At 50.7% G+C, this 22,831-nt stretch overlaps 1 protein-coding gene across 1 annotated transcript; it reads left to right on the plus strand.

Moving 5' to 3' along the window:
* The first annotated feature begins 2,011 nt into the window (after nt 1–2,011).
* Nucleotides 2,012–22,195, plus strand: LOC143432518 (uncharacterized). The gene is made up of 2 exons (XM_076909177.1): nt 2,012–2,969; nt 20,937–22,195. The coding sequence occupies exon 2, from the start codon at nt 20,946–20,948 to the stop codon at nt 22,089–22,091; it is 1,146 nt and encodes a 381-aa protein (XP_076765292.1). The 5' UTR covers nt 2,012–2,969; nt 20,937–20,945; the 3' UTR covers nt 22,092–22,195.
* Nucleotides 22,196–22,831: the final 636 nt, after the last annotated feature.

Here is a 22,831-nt window from a genome sequence, read left to right on the forward strand (position 1 = left end):
GACACGAGGACAGAGAGCCGGTCGGGTCCGATGGACGGAGTTTAACTTCGTGGACCAAGCGGAAACGAGATTACTCGCCGCGACACTCCCTGGCTGCTTCATTCGACCGAGACGCAAATATACGTGGAACCTGCACCGAGCACGGCTGGCAAACAATAAAAGTATACAATGCGGATGAGAAATTGAAATTGATTGCTTCAAGAAGCGGATACTATTCTTTTTTTTTTTCTTTCTTTTTATTTTTCGGTCGAATCTCGACTTCTTTTTTCTCTTTCCGATAGTTTCGAACGCGATCGACGCGAATGGAAAACTGTACCGTCGATATTCGAATACAAATTTCCCTTTGTCTCTCGAGTGCTTGCGTGTGACACTGCGTCGGGCACGTTCGTCGCGTGACAAGGCACGTGTGCCAGCGACAAACTCGTCGCGAAGCAAACAATGAATTAAGCTTTATGTCCCTCGCACTTCAGCCCCGGGTAAAAGCTCGTCCAATATAAGATTTGTAAATAACGCGTGCCCGCATTACCGGGAATCCCTTCGCGCGGAGTTAATACCCTGTCCGTCCTTAACGCTACACGAATATCTTTTAATGTCCCGCGCGGCAAATCCCACCGCTGAAACCAAACGTACCATCACGTCCAACGGAATTAACGAATAATCGAGTTTCCACGTTTTCTTTTAACCGCCGCGTTTACATGGAACTCCACCATCCGCCGGGAGGAATATATTCGCGTTTTACACACCTGCCGCGTTCTCTCTGTTCCATCGGCGGTTTCCATAATCCGTTAATCGCAGTGGACGCGAGGCAGAGGGTTGAGAACAGCCGCGTAATCTAAGAAAAGGCGTCGGAGCATTGGCGTCAGTAGAAAGTGGTTGTAAGTGAATGAAAGTGGATGCAAAGGTGGAGGTGTGGTTGCTGCGAGGTCGTCTGCCTAGCAAAGCCTGGCATGATCCGCCACGGAAGACAGAGGTTCGTCTGTCTTTATCAGCCAGCCAGGTAGAGCCTTCGAAGCCAGGCTATGCCTCGCCAACCCCCTACCATCGCCAACCCCTCAGGAAAAGCCCGGAGGGTGACGGACGCCCACGATTGGCGTGGCTCCCTCGAACGAGGGAGGACATCGTGCACCCCTATTGGCTCCTCACGAATCCATACTCGGTATTCATTCGCTGGACTCATTCGTCGACCCCTCGAACCGACCTCTCTCTCTCTCTTCCACGCTCTCTCTGTCTCCGTTCTCCTCTAACCCCCGCTGGTGTCGAGGCTCGATGCGGCTCACCCTTCGCACACCGTCGCGCGGATCTTTTCAATGCATTTCACCGCTGGCTTTCACCTTTTGCCGTATACTTTTGAGTAAATATTTTTTTAATAAACACCGGTATCGTTCGGTGATTAATGCGCCTCGAATTATCGATCGCGCGGTTGTTCGGAATCGTTCGCACAAGAGATCGAATATTTTCTTCTTTTTAATTTCGAAAAATCGTATTCCACTCTGGCACTGCGAAATCGAAGACGCCCTGTTTCACGTTTGGAGTGAAAATCTTGGAGAAATATTCGCGTGGTTGACGTAAGAATACGGGAAGCAATTCTTGCTCGTTTAGCTGAAAAACCATGGTGACGGAATCGCGGAGCGTAATCGGAGGGTGGCCGGTGAACGAGAGGAAGAGGGATCGAGGAGAGTGTCGAACGCGAGCGAGAAAGCCTCGTCGTCGTTTGCCTGCACTTTTAACGTCGCCGCTCTTCGTGTCGCCTTCGTCCCAATTGAATGAGAAAAAAATAGGGGAGAGGAAAAGGTGGCCTGGCCGTAGCACGGTGAGGAAAAGACGAACGGATCGCGGGTAGACCTAGCGGGAAAGGGACAGAGGATTCCTTGGGGTGTTGCAGCCTATGATCGTGTAACGAGATGGGCGTGTTTTTAGGTTGCTGTTAGCCCCGCCTGTGGCACCGCCCCATTGGTGGTTGCTGCTACCTTCAACTCGTGACCTCCCTTCGCCCCTCTGTCCGCGGCTGAAACCTTCGTTGGCTCTCGCCAGCAGCCACCGCACATACGTCAGCAGCGGCAAACTAGGCGCCTCCAACAGGCTACGGATCGTTCGTGATCTCCGTCGATCATCTGCCAATGATCAACGCGTTTCCACGGAATCGCGAGGAAATTTTTTACCCGGACACCGACAACCCCCTCGAGTGATCCCTCTCGCGTACTCGATCCGCTATGGAGTTACGGGGCGGACGGTGAGGGCGAGCAAACCACCCGCTGTACACGCGAACGTTTCCCTCTGTGCGCCGTCGACAGTGTTGTTTCGTCGAGACGGAGGTTTGGAACGATGCGGACAGCGTAGAAGAAGTCAGTGATCGTCTTCGAGGAGGAACGTTCCTAATCGTCGAGCTGTACGGATACGATGGCCGATCGGAATGGCTGACGGTTTGGGCGCCTGGTTACTCTGAACTCTAATTCTTCAAGTTCAAGTTTCACCTTCGAATAGAACGCTGTCGTCGTATCGAGGAGTATCGTTCAGGAAAGTTCAATTCGTCGACGTGATGATCGTGAGCCTAGTTGAGGAGCAGGAAGTACCAATTTGTTGAAAGGTTCGGTGTCGAGCGTCCCTGTGGTAATGGCGCGCAGTCGAAAATCGAAGCGAGGGGACTGATCGTGCGTTTTCGATAATGTCGACGGCCGATTTCCGATACTTTCTGATAGTGGATGCCGACCTCTCGAAGGCCGTCGCGTATCATCATGAGCAACGAAGCCTCTTCGAATTGGTGATCCACAGGAAATTGTTTCTCGTACTGCAATGCCGCGTTAGACGAACGAACTGCAAGATCAAGTAGAATCGAAGCTGATGCCGCGACTCCATCGAGGAATTTGAACTCTGCCTTTTGGATTCCTGCCTCCGCGTCAGGGTCGGTGAAAGTGTTCAGGATTATCGGGAAGCTAGCCAGTTCAAGCCGCCGCTAAATTGTCACGTATTCAGTAAGTAGATTTCATTCGTTTCTATCTATAAAATCTACAGATTCTCCGTACGCATATTTCCCTCGCGTTGTTCCAACATCGATCGCAAGAAATTGCGAATCGTAAAAGTAGAAAAGTCAGTCGCAGTCGAACGATTCCGCTGCAGCCCTGTATCTAGACGCAAAATTGAATAATTAGGGGAGGATTACGAGATGAATGACTTAGCGCAATTAGCCAGATTTCATGAGTGGATGAAACGGAGGAACCTCTTCTCTCCCGTCTGGTAACTAAATGGATTAAAACGCCCGTCGCGTTCGAATGCCTTCCCAAGTTGCCATGATACAAGTACACGTCTTATTCACGGAAACTCCCCCTTTCGAATGCCAACAATTACGCTACCCCGTGCGACGAGAGTTTCGTTGAAAAAACTCGGTAACGATCTTCACAAATGTACGATATCTGGATGTCAGGATTACGAAATCGCATCGGAAATTCGCATCCCAGGATAAGCGTCGAAACGACGCGACGGTCGCGGCGTGGATCAAACGCCATTCGTCCCAAACGTCGGATACCCCAGAGAACGGCATATGGAAAAGTTTCGATCGGTTACGATACACGTAACGAGATGAGAAGATTGAAAGAAAACTTGAAATAAAACACCCCGCGTTGTTCGGTACCGTGACGCATTAATCGAAGAACGGCCGTACAAGTGGCACTGGAAATTAGCGAACAATTAACTCGCCCCGTTTATGTTTTCTAAACAAGCGCGGCCAATCGACGGGCCATTATTTCGAAGCATTCGTGCAACGCGCCTATCAAGCCTACCAACTTATACATACACCTACCTACCCACCTTTAACGTGTACGCAACCTTTTACCTAAGTGGCTCCGGGGTTCGAGTGTGTCCGAGGTATACGAGAAGCAGTATTCGAGCGTGGTAGTACTTAGGCTTTTCGAGTATCACGGCTCGAAAAGAGGAACACGTTGGAGGGGCTCGGAGAAGGGGTCTTGTAGTGTTTCGTTGCGCTTAAAAAGGAGGGGGTTTTACGGAGAGGGTTTCGCTGCAAGGCAGCTTTGGTGTTGCAGCCTCTTCAAACCTCGTGCAAACACTCGGGGACAGGGCGTTCGCCTGGTACGACGATTAATATCCCAATAAGGCCTCGTTCACAGAGCTCACTCGAGCAAGCTGCTTCGTTCTTTATTCATTGTAACGTGGCTCCTCCCGCGGGATAAACTGCCCGATACCAGGGCGGTTCCGTCACTTCTTTCCTCCGTTACGAGGGCACCGCCGGGTTTTCCTTTTAAACGGAGGGTCGTTCGCCACGTCCGTCGGCGTCTCTTTCGCGCTGGACACGGCGCGAACAAATTATTTCCCTCGCCACGGATTATCGCAACCTCGCTCCGGTTCGACGCGATCAAAATTCAGCTCCGCACCGCTAACACCGGCGTTCGTACTCTTTTATTTTCTACTCGATCAGGACGGTTCAACGCGTTACACGGGGATCGAATTTGTAGGTAAATTTATCGCGATTGCTCGCCGCGAAACGGTGGAACGAGAACGAGAGAGAGAGGGAGAGAGGTAGGCAGGGCGGAAGCTTCGTTTGGTTACGTCAAATTTGTTGCCGATCGTAACGGGCGCAGCTGACGAGCAAATTTTACAGCGGGCCGCGCGATTAGCATACCTATCACGCGTGCGGTGTGTGTCATTTATTCGTGAAAGGCCGTGGCTGAAACGCGGCTATACACCGGCGTTATTTGCCGATCGGCCCGCCGAGATGTGGTCGCGTATCCACTCGAATACCGAGATATCGTTTTATTAGTCGACCCGTTTATGCACGCGCCCTTATAAGCGTCTCCGGCGCTAAAACTGTCCCGGTTTTATTGGCAGAGATAAGGGGAGCTACTGCTTCCAGTTTCGCGTATACGTTGTTAATTAACAAACAATGGAAAGGGAGTAGCAGCAGAAAGCACAGAGGCTCGCGCGTACCAGGGACGTTATTGGGAATCATCGAGCGTAAATCGACGTAAGATTATTACCTCCTAATCGACTGCTCTTTAACGTCTCTCCTTTGACCGGTTCTTTGGAGAATATAAAATTCATACCCGGAATAAATTCCAGCCGATATTTTCGTTGCGTAAATATTTGAAGTAAGACGAGGAGGGGGTAAAAACGGGGGAGACACTCGAATTCGAGGGAGCTGGTACTACATTTTCCTCCGCTTTCCCGTTTCATTTTTCCACACACTGGATGCTGGAGTCTCGGGGCATTATTACGCTACTTGATTTCGCATCGTGCCAGCTGTCTCCGATTATTCGCCATTGAGATTTTAGGGGATTCGAGCTCAAAGGGGACCCCGCGCGGTCCTCCGCTAATATTTGAGGAGGCCCCGTGCAGTCTTGGGCCCTACCGGACGTTAAGCTCTAGCTTCTGTTGTACTCCTCGACGTTCTCTGCCTTTTTACCCCGCGTTACAGATTCGTCGAGCGTCTTCCTCGTTCGCCAACGGTGCCCTGACGCGGGTCTCGAGGTTCGAGAAACAAGCGTGGCGCGATTGCCAACGAAATTTTCCTGTTAACTTTCAGCGTCTGTCGCACCCCTGTTAAAAGTTCTTCTATCGCGACGTCCCGCGAGACGCTGGCGAAACAATGGAACTCGAGGGAGATCACGCGAGCGAGCCCAAGTATTCCAAGTATCCGAATAAGGGGTGCAAACGTTCCAGAAGAGGAACTCCAACTTTCTTACCGGTTGTCGCGGTGCTTTCTACCTTTCGCTTGACACCCTTAAGAGGTGTCTGACGAACGACAGAGTTCGAAACAGTAAAGCGTCGAACGACACACTCCGATCACTTTTATCGCGGACCCGATAGACTCGAAGCTCTCCGGTGAAATACTTCACGGATGCGCGAAAAGTTCCCGTGGCTGGCCACGTTTTAAGCGATCTACGAGTCGTAGACCACCCCTTCCGCCTTTTCCCTCCGCCTCTCCCCGTGGGCCCGTCTCGCGCCAAGGATCAGCGATAGTCGGCCAGATAGCACTCGCTGCGTTACAGGGCTCGCACCGTGGCGGGTGGATATCGGTTGTGGGTACCAGTACACGGTCTGCCCCGTCGTCCACGTACGTGCAAACGATACGTGCCACCTTTCGAAACGCGCGTGGGTGTGCGACACGTTAGTCACTCGCACGTTACACGCAGACTTGCCACGCACACCAACTGTACGCAAGTACAGATGTGCACGTACGTTATCTGGGTTTTAGGATTGCGCGTGTGCGTGGATACGTGTGGTCGCGAGGTCGAGGATGGGGCTGGAAGGTGGTTGGTATCTTGTTGGAGGGCGAGAAATACGAGTCGACCACGAAGCTCTTCCAGAAGCTTGCGTGCACGCCGATCGAGCTGCGATGGGTGAAAGAAGGGAGAAAGAGAGAGAGAGAGGGTGGAAGAGAGAAGGGAGGGAGCGTTGCCGGGGGTTGCTCCGCCTGTTCGCACCCCCTTTTCGCTGTGCTCTTTAAAAAATTAGCTCCTCGATGCGAGCGTCAGCCGCTGGTTTTTTCTTTTTTATCTTGTAACGGTTGCTTTCTTGTTGCTGGCTATCTTGCGGCTGGCGTGACTGCATTTTTCCAGCGGTAATTTACGCGCGATGAAACAATCGGGGAATCTATAATTACGTCTGGGTCTCGTCGATCTTCCAGTCTTTCCGTTCGGAATGCGGAGAGGTTCGTCCGACTGAATGGACGACTGAAAGAGTGCGCGACGCGGATGAAAAGTTTATTAACACACCCTGCGGGTATCGGTTACGTTAAACGCGATCGTAAAGTAGAACTCTGACGGCGCTGGCAACGGTTCGTATTTAAATATTGTCGAAAGAGCGATGGAATTATTCAAGAATGAGATTGCACGACCATTTTTCCGGCGATTCCTTTTTTAATTCATGCGCGTGTAAATACGCGAAAGGGTGCGCACGATCGTGCGCGATTGGCGTTACGAAACAGGCGCGCACCGAGGGCGCAATAAATCAAGATAAAGTTATGATAAACAAATTAGTCGGAGCTGCCGTCCCTCGCCTGTGTTATTGTCTATCGTATATCTGCCTACAAATTACCAGCCGTCCCGAACACCTCACGGGATAACTGCTACTCCCGAGTCCTGCGCTCGTTGGCGGTCACACGTACCGGGGGTTGAAGGAAATTCGAGGGGTAACTCGAAATTAATGCACCACTTCCTCTCTGCGTAACCTCGAATTGCAGTGTAGGTACCAGCAGCGTGCCCTTTATTCACTCGATGGATCACGGCTGAAATTTTGCCGGCGCTTTTAAACCGTTCGCTCCTCGTACGATATTCCTCGACATCGATGCGATTCGCGGGATCAAATCCGTTGACTATTCTCGTAAAAATTCGTTTCAATTTCGTTGATAATTTTTCGCAATTTCGCGCAGCATTTTTTTCCACCTATTTCTCTCATCTCTGCGAAACCACAGTAGCCGTAAAAAGCGGCGTATGTTCGAAGCGATGCTCCGCGATTTCGAGTGGAACCGTTTTCCAGTCGGGCCTCTCTCGAAAAAAAAATTCACCCGAATCAATTCGATCGATTTTCCGCGCGGCAGGACCGCCCGTATCCGGCGTGCATCCGACAGAAAATAACGGGTACACGCGCCGATTCGTAATCTATCCATTTGGCCGTTTAGCAAACTCTGCAGCGTTGGATTTTCGCCGGACAACGGGTCGTGTCACCGAACGAGCAATTTCTACTTCTCCGCGCCCCGGGATAGTTCTAATTGGCCGGTGAAATCTCGTGCCCGGTTCCATTATCGACGCGGAGGCTCGCTGGCAACGAAAGGTGCGACGTAGCCCAGTCTTTCGCACCAGATCAGAGATACCAATTTTTAGTCCCAACCCCCGCCGTCATATCACGAAAGAAACGACGACATTAATTTGGCTGGCCACTCGCAACTCGTCGGACTTTATAGTAAACATATAGCGGCGGTGGGCAGGTGATGCGGTCCTGTCCGATCGTCACGTGTCGGTTAGCTTTGCGGCGTTACTCGTAAAAAATCGTATTCAGCTCGTCGAGCCCAGCGTTATCCTTTCCTCCCTTTTTCCCGTCGTTCGCTCGCGCGCGCGCGCGCAAAAGGAAAAGAACAAAGTATTTTTAAAAAGTCTCCGCTTAGAAGCTCGCTTCGAGCCGTTGCGAGATTTACGTCGGGGGAAGGGAAAAATCGCGGTAGCCCGCGAATGGAAACTCGTTGGGCGGAACGGTACAAATTGGCCGTGCATTTCCATAAACGCGTTCCAGCGTGCAGTAGGAAAGTGGTTCGGCCACGTCGAAATGGGTATCAGGACTGTTTATCGGCGTTGCAAAAATAAGCGCGAGATAGGTTCTTCCATTAAACTTCACGCGGAAGAGAGACGGCGGCGTAAAAGGCAGCTCCGCGCGGTCTTCGCTTTTAATTGGAGAACAAACGCCGAGCGGTAAAAAAGACGCCACTCGCCGAGGGAAGAAGCCTCCGTATCGTACGATTATCGCGTCGGGTAGCATGTTTCTAACACGTCTCGCGAGCCGGAAGAATTATGAGTTTCTCTTACTAAAATAATGCAACTCTGTGCTTCCTCTCATTTTTCAGCGAACTTTTTCTGAAATTTCCTAGCTTTTATTCAATTCGCTATCGCGGCATCGTTCGCACGGTTCGCGGCGCCCCTCGTCGGGAATTAAAAGGCAAAAAAAAAAAAAAAAGAGAAGGGGGTAGACGTAAATATTAATGATTGAAAAAATGTTTCGCTCCTTGTGTTTAATTACAGAGGAGATACGATGCAGAATGAGAAGGCATATTTCCACGAGACACGGGAAAATAATAAATTCCCATTTATAGGTGTTAACGTGATGTTGCATGGAGGGCACCGGAGGAGTGTCCAGTCACGCTATGGAAATTATGACGTATTACACGATTGCCTTTTCAACGTCGCACGCGGCTTGCCCGTGCCGTGACTAATAAGCAGATGTAATGCAATTTAACACGCATCGTATTAGCACCCGTTTAACCCGCAATGCTCTTCGATCGAACTCGCGTACCCGTGTTCACGTCATAATTTTCATAATTTTCCGGCGCGCGATCGTTTCTGAATATCTTAAGCCTCGCGCACGAGCTGTAGTTGAAAAACCGCAATCGCTTCACCAGCTACTTCATCGCTCCGCATAAATACTAGTTCGAGGTCGATGCACACGATCACGCATTATCGCGAGGAACGAAGCTACTAATTACTCGGCTGTTCGGATAATCTCGATTAGTTTAATTAACTGGCCATTCTGAATGAACACCGGCACACGAACGTATCCCCGAGGCCTATGCATATGCAAGTGGCCGTCGCGTCACCAATTTGCTATTTTAATTTTTATGCGCGCCTCCCATTAGCCGATGACCTCGTTCACGCGACGTATCTCGCACGCTCGTCTGATTAGAGTGGATTATCGCGTACCTGTTCCACTGCGCGCTGGACTCTTCTGCGTTGCAGCGAGTCCATTGCAGAGGGGCGCGTTTCTTAACTTTTTCCTTGTCATCGTCTAAACGGAAAACAATGTTGAATGATTTTCAATTCTCACGATTCAAAATCACCCATAAAGCGAGCCACGCGGAATCTCCGCTTCCTCTTCCTGAATTCGTTCAAACGTTTTTGTATATTGAAAATTAGCTTCTCGCTGTCGTTGAGAAAAAAAGAGACAAATTTGTGAACGACTAGAGGTAGCAGAGCACGGTTAGAATGTAACATAAGTTTATGGCCACCGGAAGTTCATGCTTATTCACTGAGCACCGAAAGGGCGACCGGGTATAATTTACGTATAAATTAAGTCGAATGAATCAACGGCAGACGATTAATCGCAATGGCTTGTCCGTGATAATAACAATGCCCGGCTTGTTTACGAGCGGTAAACGAATATATTAGCTTGTTCATTATACAGCCACGTGGACGTGGCCGTGTCTATCGTGTCTACCTTTTGCTCGCGATACCTGGCTTCTCCTGGTACAAACCAATCGCCTTTCGCTTTCGCGTTTTCTCGTACATTTCACGAATACAATTCGACCATTTTCACCGCGCGTAACTGTCTTCTGTGTTTTTTTTTTTCGAAAATAAAAGGGGAGAAAAACTCCACCGATAAAATTGTATTTCGGCCACTTTTGACAAAAACGACTCTAACTGAACAGCGATGAAGGATAATTTGATACGAGTCGATCGATTAATCGAAAAAACACAGTTCTCACGGTCCGCGTGGTGGTCGAAGGCATGCACGTAAAAGAGGGGTGGAAAAACCGGCAACGGCGTAGAGGGTGGATCGTACGAAGTAAACAGGCCGTGAAATTACCTTTTAAATATTAGATTATGATTAAATGTGTACCTACCTCGAAGGCACTAAATGTTCACCACCGTGCCCCGCCACCGTAGCCGGTTCATAAAGCTGGCGATGGGGTGGTTTATGGTGGATGAGACTCGAACCTCCCTCTCGAGGCTATATCGCGATATCAATCAGCTCTCGGCATCAGATAAGATTCGCTGCTCAGGAACCGAGTGCTTTTCAAAACGCGGATGAGGTTTCTTTTTCGCGTCCTCGTGGACCATCGTCGGGCGAAGAGGGCAGGGTGGAAAACGCTCGCGATGGGGCCGACGCGAAATGGCAACCGATCGCTTTCTCTTTTTTTTCTCTCTCTCTCTCTCTCTCTTTTAGCGAACGATCTCGACGCTACGCGTTCGTTCACCTTTCCCCGTATCGGTGTACGAAAATCGTGCTCACGGCTGCGTGAATCATCCGTAAGGGATTTACATACTTAAACGCCAATCGATGAAAAATGCAGACGCGACGCAGGTTGTTACACGATCGCGATCAGCAGGAAGATTGCGCGACAATGTCAACTTTTGTCCGTGGCTAATTGGCATCGTTAATCCAGCGTGGCATCATAAACGCTCGTGGCATAGCACCTTTGGCAATAAATATCTCGGACTCCCCCGTTAGAATTTAAAGGGCCCTTCACACGTGGACGGAGAACGGGCCGTAAAGGCGAGCATGATGGGCAGGTGTTTATATCCGGCCGGTGTTGCATGCGTGTCCATACATATGCATACGTATGCATAAAAAGAACGAAATGCCCACTGGGCATTCTACGCCCACGCCGTACGCTCTCCCTTTCTCTCTCTCTCTCTCTCTCTCTCGCCCTTATTTCTCTCCGCCGCTTGTCGAAAACCTTCCGTCGCCATAAGCATATGCATTGCTCACTTAGCAAGATTGATATAACCCGATATATATCTGCAATGTTGGCGATAAACGCGTACAGTCGGACGACGTTCCACGTGCAAGCGTCGACGCATGTGTCCGTACGCGTGGGTGAGATTCGTGTGTAACGGCGTGCGTGTGCATCCGCAATTACGCGCAAGACGGAATACAGCGAGGGATAATTAATGCAAACGAGGTCGAGCCGGGGAAATTTCGGTTCGACGAGGTACCTGCTGCGAAAGGTGAGAAGTGGAATGCTCGCAGAAAAAGGAAGGGAGACGAGACAAAGAGGGAAGGGAAGAGGCGAAGAGAAAAAAAAGAGAAGAAAAAAAGTGCACGCACACGTAGAGAAAATATTTACGGGCCTAGGCACGGGCTCATAATACTCGCCCTCGAGATAAGAAAATTATTCGCGGACAAGTTGCTACGGGCATGTTAAAGAGACGATATCGATCTGACCAGGCGGTTGCTGGTGAAAAATATCCCTTCTCGCGGTTACCGCCTGCAAGTTCGACTTCGTGATTCTCTATCTGAGAGAGTAAGGGCGGCGTGTGCATCTGTTAAACGCGTTTTATTCGGGATCTTTTTGTTTCGTGGGTTCACGGCTTTCGGAGGTTAATTCGTGAGCCGTGCACGTGAATCATGTTAAACAGCAGATCTTACGGTGTTCAGGCAACGGAAATTGTTCAACAGATTTTCCGGAAACAATTCATATTTCAGCAGACCGCGTAACGAGCCGAAATGTTTGCACGACGAAACTGATCGACGATAGGCCGGAACAGATCGATCTCCTCGATCTGCGCGGTGGTTTTTACCGGTGTTTCCTTGGCGCTGGCCAACAAGTAGCTCCCGCTCCCGTCAGTCCCCGCGTCAGCGTCCCGTTTAACGGCAACGAGAACTTCCAAGTCTCCGGGGAGAGTTTGCCGACTAAAACCAACCCCTGCCGACGATTCGAGGGGTTACGCCACAATACAAGCAATAACACGTACCGCCCCCTCCCTCTACGCCTCTTCTTACAACGTCGTCCCCGTCGCCCCGTGGCACGCACCCTCTCTTACCTTAATCGACGAAGGATGATTTGGTCTTAAATAAACTTCTCACCTCCATCGACGTACGCCACGACCCCCGTTTCGCGACCCCACCAGTCGTTTATCACATAAATCGTCGAGTGGTCACTTTGATTATGGACTCGCCAGCCCCGTCTTTTTCTTTATCCGCCTCCTCCGACTCTCCCCTCCTCGAATTTCGAATTGAATTCGATTACAGAACGAGGCTCGTTCGCCTGTCGGGAATTCAACTTTATCGCTGCGATCCGACGAAATTACTCCTCCTCTCCTTGCCACGGGTATCATAAATTCGATGAATTATCGCGATCGCCCGGCGAGATTTCGTCCTCGAAAATTCAGAGAGCCTGGAATTTCATAAAAAAAACCCTCCAGACGCAGTGAAATCGGTGAACACAGCTCGCGCTCGCGATTACGGGAAACAATGCCGGGCGGCGGAATTAAATTCAGTTAATGGCAGCCCTTGCTCGATGGAATTACAACGATCTCGAATTCCGTGCGCGCACCTTTACCAGGCCAGGCGTAGCCAAGACGGAGCGTAGCAGAGGCGAACAAAGGATCGATCGAAAGACGAGCGTTGCGGTACGAGGCGAGACGGTATTATTCATCGGCAAGCGGAAACGCTTGGAAGGTAGCAGACCGACATCCGGCCACGTGTCCCTACCACGATGGACCAATCGGATCGGAGATACGGTGGAAAGAGACCAATCTCGCGGCGGATCGAGACGTAGGTCCAGCCGAAGCAACGGCACGCGCCGGGACGGTGCAATTATTCAAATGGAATTCACGAAACGAGCCAGCTGCTTCGAGTTGGATCGGAATCGGGGGAGTGGGTCGTATGAACGACACTTTTTGTGCGCCGCGCGACCCCTCCTCTCTCTCCCTCTCTCTCTCTCTGTCTCTCTTTATCCGATTTTTTTTTTTTCGTCGTTGGTTGCTCTGTTACGTGGAGTAGATTTCTGGCTGGAAGGAAGTCAAAGTTTTTGGATATTCCTACAATTTATTTTCGAAAGCTCACAAAATGTTCGCGGGACGTGAAAAATTGTTCACGCGAGTTTTAATAGATCGCTGATATGGAATTTCGAATATCTTTGTTCCGATTGGTTTTCAAGCATCGCGTATGGAAAGCGGTTCTCGTTTCGATATGCGAGACGCGAGTTTCCATTTCCTCCGTATTCTTAAGGAACGAGGGAGAGCCAAGGATCGTTCCTCGAGTAAATATAACAGACCGTTCGATGCTGTGTGTCTTTTCCAATTTTTCTGAGTAAACCATTTCCGGGAGGATTTTGTTCCCTTTATCGTTCGTATGTAGCGTTTGAACGTTCGAAAGGAGAGGTCTCGGAGACCCCGTCACAGAGGGCAGAAAGCGAATTGCGACATTTAATGCGTAATATCCTATATAATCTTGTATGAAAAGCATCGCGCTATGGTTCACGGTAGAATAAAGACGCGCGCGAGAGAGATGGAGAGAGAGAGAGAGAGAAAGGAAGAGAGGAAGAGGGTGGTTTCTCGAGGGTGGCCAAGAGACGGTTAAAGGCATTGAGCCGTCCAAGCCACTCGCGAGAATTCTGAGCTCTCTGCTTCTGCGTCCGCCGCTAGAAACCCCCGGGGGTTGGGGGTGGCAGATGGCAGCCGTCGGACTCTAGTTCTTTCCAACACTTTAACCCGTCAGAATCGGTAGACACTTAACCTCGTGGAAAAGGGGGATACGTGCGATCAACGATCGTAACCGAGCGTCTTTCACGCATTTACTTTTCCGTTGAAATAATCTCTCTGACAGCTCTAAGATTTTACATCTTGATGTATTGATATCGATTTCAACGACTGCCAAGTCGTTCGAGTTGTGAGTAACTTTCTTTGCTTCGAAGGAGGATACTTTCTCGCTGAAACGTTTGTTTTCGCGAATGTTCCGTTTTCGTCACTCCAGTGAACGAAGCTCGAAACGAAAACTCTTAAGCTGTACCAATAATAATAGCAACGACATAGGGAGGAATGTCTGGGGCATCAAGTTTGTGGATATGTAATCGACGAGAACACTCGATCGACTGCGAGATGATGGGAGAAGTTGAGAATTTTCCAGACGGGGTTAGAGGGGGCGAGGAGGATAAAACGAGGTGGGACGAGTGATTGAGACACGCGGTAAGACAGGTTGAATCGAAGCTACTCCAATCGCGGGAAGGTCTCAGTAATCGATTCGAGTAGCGAGGAAGTGCGGTTTCGAGGGGCTTCGAATGGCGGGTACGCCCGGCCAGGAGTGTGTTGTTGGCGGATTTGACGTGCTTATCAATGGATCACAGATGTAATAGGCTGCACGCACCCCAAATCGAGCACATAACTGATATCTGATAAGGAACCAATAGCCGTGACGGGATTTGCGTGTGACTATTCATGCCCCGGGCCTCTTTGCCCGCCTTTGCTCTTCCGTGCCGCGCGGAATTTATTTCGCGATTTCGAGAAACACGGAACGGCAATTTCGATTCGCCTGAGAACAACGTGCTCGGAAAATACGAGCGACTTGCCCGCCACTCTCTCGTGCGGTCTTGGCTTTTACACTCGCATTAAATTCACGGTTCCGTCGACGTTGTTCAAAACGACGTATTCGTGTCTGAAGGATAGCACACACCGTAAAAATTCACCTCGTTCCACGATGGTCCCGGGAACCGTCGATGCCAAGTAGAAGGCGGTTAGTCGAACGATTCGACACGGCGTACCGGTTTCGAGTTAGGAAAGTAGGTGTTTCCCGTCATCCGACGTTCTGTTTCCGTCAATGGAAAACACGACACCGCGCGGGTTGATCATTTGAAACGTAGACTATAGACTCGTCATCCAGAGGCGGTTGGGCACGCGCCACTCAACGAGATCCCTCGTTCACCGTCCAGATGATTCTTGAAGACGCGGATAAGTGTGTCGTACGAGGCAAATGGCACGCAAGACTTCCGGTGCCACCCCTATCCACCTTTCCAGTATCCCCTGGTGGTGTCGAGTTTGGTCCATTCTTCCTTCGAGAATCGTGATCGCGATTGAATAGCGCGAGCGGAAGCGGCGTAAGGGCGCTCGCAGACGTACGCCAACGTTTGTTGTGTACGCGCTGTGCCTGACGAGAAACCTCTTTTGTAATGTGTATTGTCTAAAGCAGTGGGAGGAGACGGCTTTGAACGAGAACGTAAAAGTGGCGGCTTTACGAGGCACGCAAACTCGATCGCTAAACGAAACGGAAATCAATTTTAAACGCGTTCTCAAAATTTAGATATCGTGCAACATTGTCAAATCATTTTCCTGCGATTGTTCAGAGACAAACAATCGAAGAGTCGTTACTCATTTCGCCATCGCGAGGAAGTCGAACGATCGTGGCCTCAAACGAGTCGATAATAATTCGATTTCCGCCATTGTGAGAGCGAACGCTTCCCATCGCGTCCGTGGAGTTCCTCGACAAAACGAGGCGAACGCAAACAGGCCTGTGGGGTGGCTGAATGGGCCGCGAAGTGACAATGGCGGTACCAATTGTTTTCCTGACTTTTATACCATTTATTATTCCGCGAGACTATTATGATCGTCGTTGGCGATCGTCATTATGCTCGACGGAAGCCGGCGATCTCAAGTTACGCGGCCATTGTCACCGGGAGGGCAGCAACGACGCCGAAAATGCAAAATGAACGCGCGCAGACGGCAAGCCGAGATGCCCGCTGCGGCGATCGCGAACTCACGCCGGCACACGGCACGTGTGCACTTTTATATTTTATTTACGACTTCCTTCTGCGCTTGCCTCCCGATAAACTAATAGCATTTAAATTACAAACACCCGATCAACGCGACGTATCGATATTATCCTTCCATAATCCTTTTACGAATCCCATGCTTAATTAGAACGAAACGCTGAGAACACTGTCGAATCATAAAGTTCGAACGAAACCACCCCCCGACCGTGGACGTAAGAAATCGAGGAAACGTCGAAAAACAAAGGAGTCCAAATTAAAGTTAAGGGTAGACACGAAAAGGAGGAATCGGTGATAACGAGGTGTTCCAACCGAGAGTTGAAACGCCACAGGGTGAGGGGTAACAAACCCCCGTAGACTGCGCAGCTGTGAGCCCCCTGCCAACTCTGCTCGACTCGACGATACGTCGAACTACGTGAATTCGAGATGCATCGAGCCCAGCGGGACTCGTTGCCATTTTGGAAAGCCGCCCGTATTCATACGGACCACGCACGTGGGCACCGATTTCTTTTTTTTTTCTCCTCTTTTTTTCGACCCTTACACGCTTGCTCATACGCAGGGCTCTCCGGAATCACTTCGTTTTCGTTTTAAACAATGCACCTTTTGTTCGACGCCCTGTATCGCCAGCGAAATTTTGTCTCTTCCAGCTTTTCTCCTGGATCGAACGTTTAACGAGACGTTCTCCTGAACCCTAGAAAAGTTTCGTCGCGCGGAAATACACGGGCGTCAACTAATTTCGATGATGTTTCAATTAAATTCCGCGGCGTGACGCGAAAATTGCGGTTCAAGTTTAGCTCTCGCGAGGGGCGTATTTAAAACGATCAGATAGGAGCGATGCACGGAAGGCAATTTTCAAGGTATTATCGGGACGTGTCGTTGCGGAAACACACGGCGCAACGTCGCTTCGGTGGATAAAATGAAAGTTCGCGGACCGGCTGCAAAGTTCCTTAAAATTAAGCCGTACCCCCGTGGCACGGGACTCGAGAGCAGTCGAGGAGCAATGTAAACGGCGTACAACTGAGCGACTTAATTCAGAATACACCGGCGGTCGAATATAGCACCGGGACTCCCTGCCTCTGATTCGTGCGAGGCGACTCGCAATTTATTTCTCTTCGCCTCTCCCCTCGCCTCTGCCGCCACCGTTCTCCAATTAACTTTAAATCACCCTCTCCGCGAGTCCTCCTCATAACGCGAAACTTCGAAATCAGGAGTCATGGCGTGAGTTGAAATTTCCGTCGAGGGTGGAAAAAACGCACGAGATCGTTTTCATTTCGCCCCCGTGCCTACCTACAATTAGAATCGAAATTCCGCTCGGTTTCCCGATTATTCGCGTCGCGCAACCGTGTAAAAAGTTCGACGACCCTCTCTCTCTCTCTCTCTCTCCATTCTTCCTCTGTGTAGAGTCAGTCACGTGCCGTTGATCGAACAATTATCAAACGTTCTAAACCGTTAACGACCGCGACGGAGACGGTAAACAATTTCTCAGCGAAGGACTACTCCCGCGCGCCCCTTCGTGGGATTATGAGCCAGCTAATTTTCGAATCGGCTTACGCGACGCACTCGTCGAGCGAACGGAACAGAAAGGGCGGGTTTGTGGCCGAGTTATGGGACAGAGGATAAACCAAGTGGGCGCGTATTGTGCCTCCTGTCATCCTCAGTCGAGCTTTCGTTACCCCCAAATGCTAATTATATGTCAACCGTTCACGCGCCATATCACGGAAGACCGAGTGTCGGGGATGGAACAATGAGGGTGGCTCCGCGGCTAATGGGCCTCTTCCACACCGAAGACGTCGCGCGGGCCTCGAGACGTTCTAATAAAAATTACACGGTGTCTGGAAGCCTTTCGCGTGAGCTTCGGCCTCGTTACCCGCTGATTACAGGGCACGTGGGAAAACGGCCTTTACCCACCGTCGTTTAGTAAATTTTTTGACACATTTCCACGCTATCTTCCACGGCTGGCTTAACCAGCGATCGTAATAAAGTTAAGCGACAGAATTTCGTTCGGGCCAACTTATTTCCTTATCGCCACTTAAGGGAGAAGAGCGATAGGCGTGTGACCTCATGAGTAGCTATTATTCCCAGAAGGAGCTGCTGATTGATGCACTCTGTGCACGCGAAACTCCTATCCGCCCACTTGCACCCCCGTCCGATTCGGAATGTTCATATTGGGGAGTCTCGCTGATCCGAATCGTCCTTACTTACCGTTTTCGGGTTAACCGTTTTATCTTGATAAGCGTGTCAACCTGTGCCCTCGCAAAAATACTCGGATGGCAGTTTAAATTAGAACCGCGGCGGTTCGCGAACGATTCCGGCGGAGGGAGCGCGGTGGCTAAAGGGAATAAGAAAATGAAAGGTTGATCGTTAGTCGGTAGGAGAGGAGATAATTAATGGGTCGACAACGGGACGAGTAAATTTGCAAAGCCATTTCAAGTTCCTCGCAGCTCCTTCAACTTTCTTCCGTCCCCGTTTGATAGTTTACCGGAGGTGATTGAATTCTTCGGACCATTTGTAACCGCATCGGTAAACTTTGTACATTTAACGGCAAACCTCGCGAGGGGTGGTGCCTCTAACCCTTACGTTCGTCGAGTGGCCTCATGAAATCCAGATTTCGTTTCGAACACCTTTCATCGACGACGCGCGAACGTTCTTCGCACGCTTCAAAAATTTGTTCACCCCCTTTACCCGACGAAACGTAATCGAAAAAAGAGAAAAATCGAAACGTGGAACGACGAGACGCGGTCGTTGAGGTTAACGCGTGGAATCGGTTGAAAAAAAGCTTGCGAATCGGACAAATTGATTCGAGCCGATGAAGAAGAAAACAAAATGGTCCCGGAGTATAGGTCGGCCATGCTTCAGCCGAGATTGGAGCAAATTGGCAGAATTGTCGGCTGCCGCAAGGAGCAATACTGATTACCTCGACCGCTCGTTAAGTACTGTAACAATACTAACCCCCACCACATCCCATACGAGCCTCCCCTCTTGTGTCACTTTTCCGAGGGTGATAGAACCCGTTGGCCAATCCTGTCGCCCCGATCCCCACCGTTTCATCCAGCCTTTCGCGTCTTCTTCTACCCTCCGTCCAACTGCGACGGGTTACAAAACGGCAAGTGACGATAAGCGGGAAAGAGGGATAGCAAGAGGGATACGTACACCTCCGTGGAGTACGAGGAACAGGGAAAGAGCCAAGAGTGACACGTTCTGGGTAATAGAGAGGGATAGAGGATGTATATTTGAATGGTAAAAGGGAAAAAGTGGTGTAAAGAGGAAGTAGAAGAAGAAGTAGAAGAAGAAGAAGAAGAAGTAGTAACGCGAGGGGTGAGAAAGGGAATGAAAAAGACATGCGAAATGAAACCAGAGAGGGAATAGCGAAAGTGCGAGACGATAGGAATGTTCGATCATTAAGAAAGAGAACACCGAAGATTATCGAGAGAGACGTTTGAAAGAAACCAGGGGGGTGGAAATCGAAGTTAGCGTCGAAGAAAGAGGGTTCAAGTCGAAGCTTTACCTTTCAGAGGTAGTCCAAGGCACATAATCATATCCTTTGTCACTTTCGTCGACAGTTGCGCGGCTCCATGGCGATGAAGTCGACGTCTACGGTTTTCTATAGGTCATAGGGGCGTTTCGGGGGTGCGCGAGGAGATCGTTTCCCTCCTCGAGTCTCGCTTCTCACACCGGCGTTGCTTTTCCGCTCCTTGTTCCCTTGGTTATTAGGGCTGCCTTTCGCTCTGGGACAATCGAAAGGTACCGGCTAATGGGCGGAGCTTTTGGGCAGGACCACTGCGTCATATTCCACCCTGTCGGCGGGGGTTTGGTATTTCCATCGTTTCTAGAAGCATGCATTTTTCATCGCGGTTAAACACCACGTCCGCACGCACGCACACTATGGTCTCTCTTTCTCCTTGACATTGACTATTTTACCTATTTGGCACGAACAATTTTTTCGTATCGCGTTGCATATTCGAAATTTCCACATTCTCGAGGGATCTGTTCGTTACGCGCGGTCGTCGGGGTGTTTGGCGATACGTAAGTGCGTTTTCTAAAGAACGGCGAGGTTCGATGAAACAGAAATGAGCGTTTCACGAAACGACCAGCAGGCAGTCCTATCCAATTCCAACCGTCATTCCAAGTCCAAACATAACGCCATTCTACGGGGCAAACATTTCTACTTTTCGACGTGCAAACCTTCCGCGATACCTCGGGGAAGCTTGCTCTTCAACTGTGCTGACCATTTCGCGTCTCATTCAACCTCGCCATTCATTCCCCTTTTCCATGTTGCACATGTTTAATGGCTACCTGTATATTCATGCTGTTTTGCGCGCGAATCAACATTCAAATTGCGTATGCATACGTGATCCGAGCGAGCGACATTGTTACGCGCGATCCGAGCGGCCATTGTTTCTTCGGTGGTCGGTAAAAATTGATGCGTAACGGGAAGGAAAAGAAAAGCAGACATGGACGACGACGACCACGACGACGACGACGATTAACGACGTTTAACTTGGAGACGAAGTGCGAAATAGAGAGCATTCCCTGGTCGCCGTTCGACGTTTGCCAGCCCCCATCGTTCAATGCGGAGCGTACTTTTTTTTATGTCAACACGAGGGCCAATTGAGTGGATATAATAGCTGGTACCACATGTTTCACTCGGATTCGACGACATGTGGGTTCCGTTCTACTCGTTCCGTCCGTGTACGTGCACTAAAACACTAACAGACTTCTGCGAAGGGACGATCGCAGCGGACACTAACGACGGTCCTCGAAGTCATCAAATTGATCGCCATGATTTGGCTACTCCCCCATTGCGCGACCGCTAAAGCGTCGTGCACACCGCGCGTATCGCGCCTGCAAATTCGACGTTCCGTCGATTCGCGATACGCGACGATCCTCGTCTCTTACTTTTTTTTTTTTTTTTTACTATCCACGAGAGACATCCACTGATCTTCGTGCGTTTCCATTGCAGGTATCTATCATGCAACCGTTCTCGACCGGCAGCACGATGGCGAGCGAGACACCGACCAGCCTCCCCCCGGAGAGGGTCACATCCCCGGCGCCGTGCAAGAATTTAACCTTCTCGATCGCGAAGATCATGGAGCCGGACAAACGACTCACGGAGCAGAGCAATAATCAGCAAACGACACCGTCGCAGCCGCCACCGCCAGGCATCTCGTCGTTAACGTACTCCGTTCACTTGGAATCGGCGTTCAAAAAGTACGTGCCAACGTTGAGGCACCAGAACCTCCTGCAGCCCTACTCCCTCTTCTACTATCCGAACTCGACGCTGCTGAGTGCCTTCCCAGCCCCGCTGCCAGCGACGCCCGCCGTCCCGCAGAACTCTCCGCTGCCCACGACCATTCAGAAAGCGTTCTCGAAGATGACGGTGTCGCCGGAGAGCCAACGAGAGAAGAAGAGCCCCGGGCCGCGGAGCAACGAACTGAGCGCGACGAACAAACAGAAAACGTTCACCTGCCCCGAATGCGGTAAGGTGTTCAACGCCCACTACAATCTAACAAGACACATGCCCGTTCACACGGGCGCGCGTCCGTTCGTCTGCAAGATCTGCGGCAAGGGCTTCCGCCAGGCGAGCACGCTCTGCAGGCACAAGATCATCCACACGGCGGAGAAGCCGCACAAGTGTCCTACCTGCGGCAAGGCTTTCAACCGTAGCTCGACGCTGAACACGCACAGGCGCATCCACGCCAACTACAAGCCGTTCGTCTGCGAATACTGCGGCAAGGGGTTCCATCAGAAGGGTAACTACAAGAATCACAAGCTGACGCACAGCGGCGAAAAGGCGTACAAGTGCAACATCTGCAACAAGGCGTTCCATCAGATCTACAATCTGACCTTCCACATGCACACGCACAACGACAAGAAACCGTTCTCCTGCAAGATCTGCGGCAAGGGGTTCTGCAGGAACTTCGACCTCAAGAAGCACATGCGGAAGTTGCACGACACCGGCTCGCCCGTGTTGAACGGCCTAGGTACTTCAGCGCAGGCCCACAACCAACAGTCCGGGTACGCGTCCGTCCATCACGGACCCGGTGGACACTCGTTCGTCAGCCCGTTCCTGCTACCGCCACCGGGATCCGCGAGTTATCTCAGCAAGATGTTGTGACAAGCAGACGGGATCCATTACCCTGCGAGGAAGACGCAGTGTCCATTGATCCTTGGGCCGCCTTGCTACACGGGGGACATCGGCCAGTTGACGCAACCCTCGAAGTGAGGAGGGGACATACGCGGATTGGAACGCGGCGAGGATCGTGGCTCGAGATCACGGGGACAGATGTCCCAGGGTGTCGAGGATCGTCGAGTTCTCTCGCGATCGAATCGATTGCTTCCGACACGGGGGACCGAGGGGCGATACCAAAGATGCGGCAGAGACTTCGACGCGAACGGGGGACGTGTACGTGTTACTGGATGGTTTCGAGACAACCAACTACCTCATCTACGGCAAACCAAATTGTAGGAGATCGATTATTCCTGTTTTACCTTAAGAATTAGTCTCAGGTGTTTTCCCGTCACGAAACGAAACGATTTCCAACAGAGAGCCGGTACGAGCGACCATTGAGACAACGCTTTTTCTTCTTCGTAGCAGCTCGTTTCGAAACTGTAATTTAAACGCGTTTAGATCGCCATCGGATAAATGCACCCGTACGCTGGCGACTCACGATCGCGGTTGATAAAAAGAGTCGGGCGTGCAACGGTTACGGATGCATTCATTTAAGGGAACCGCGTATCGTCACGGCAGTGAGATTGGGATACTCTCTTAATTTCGAGGATGAACCGAGGAGGACGCGATGGCGGGGTGTAGCTGCGTCGCCTCGCAAACAACGCGGATAATCGAATTAGACGACT

Source organism: Xylocopa sonorina, chromosome 1, assembly GCF_050948175.1.
Source record: "Xylocopa sonorina isolate GNS202 chromosome 1, iyXylSono1_principal, whole genome shotgun sequence".
Taxonomy (NCBI): domain Eukaryota; kingdom Metazoa; phylum Arthropoda; class Insecta; order Hymenoptera; family Apidae; genus Xylocopa; species Xylocopa sonorina.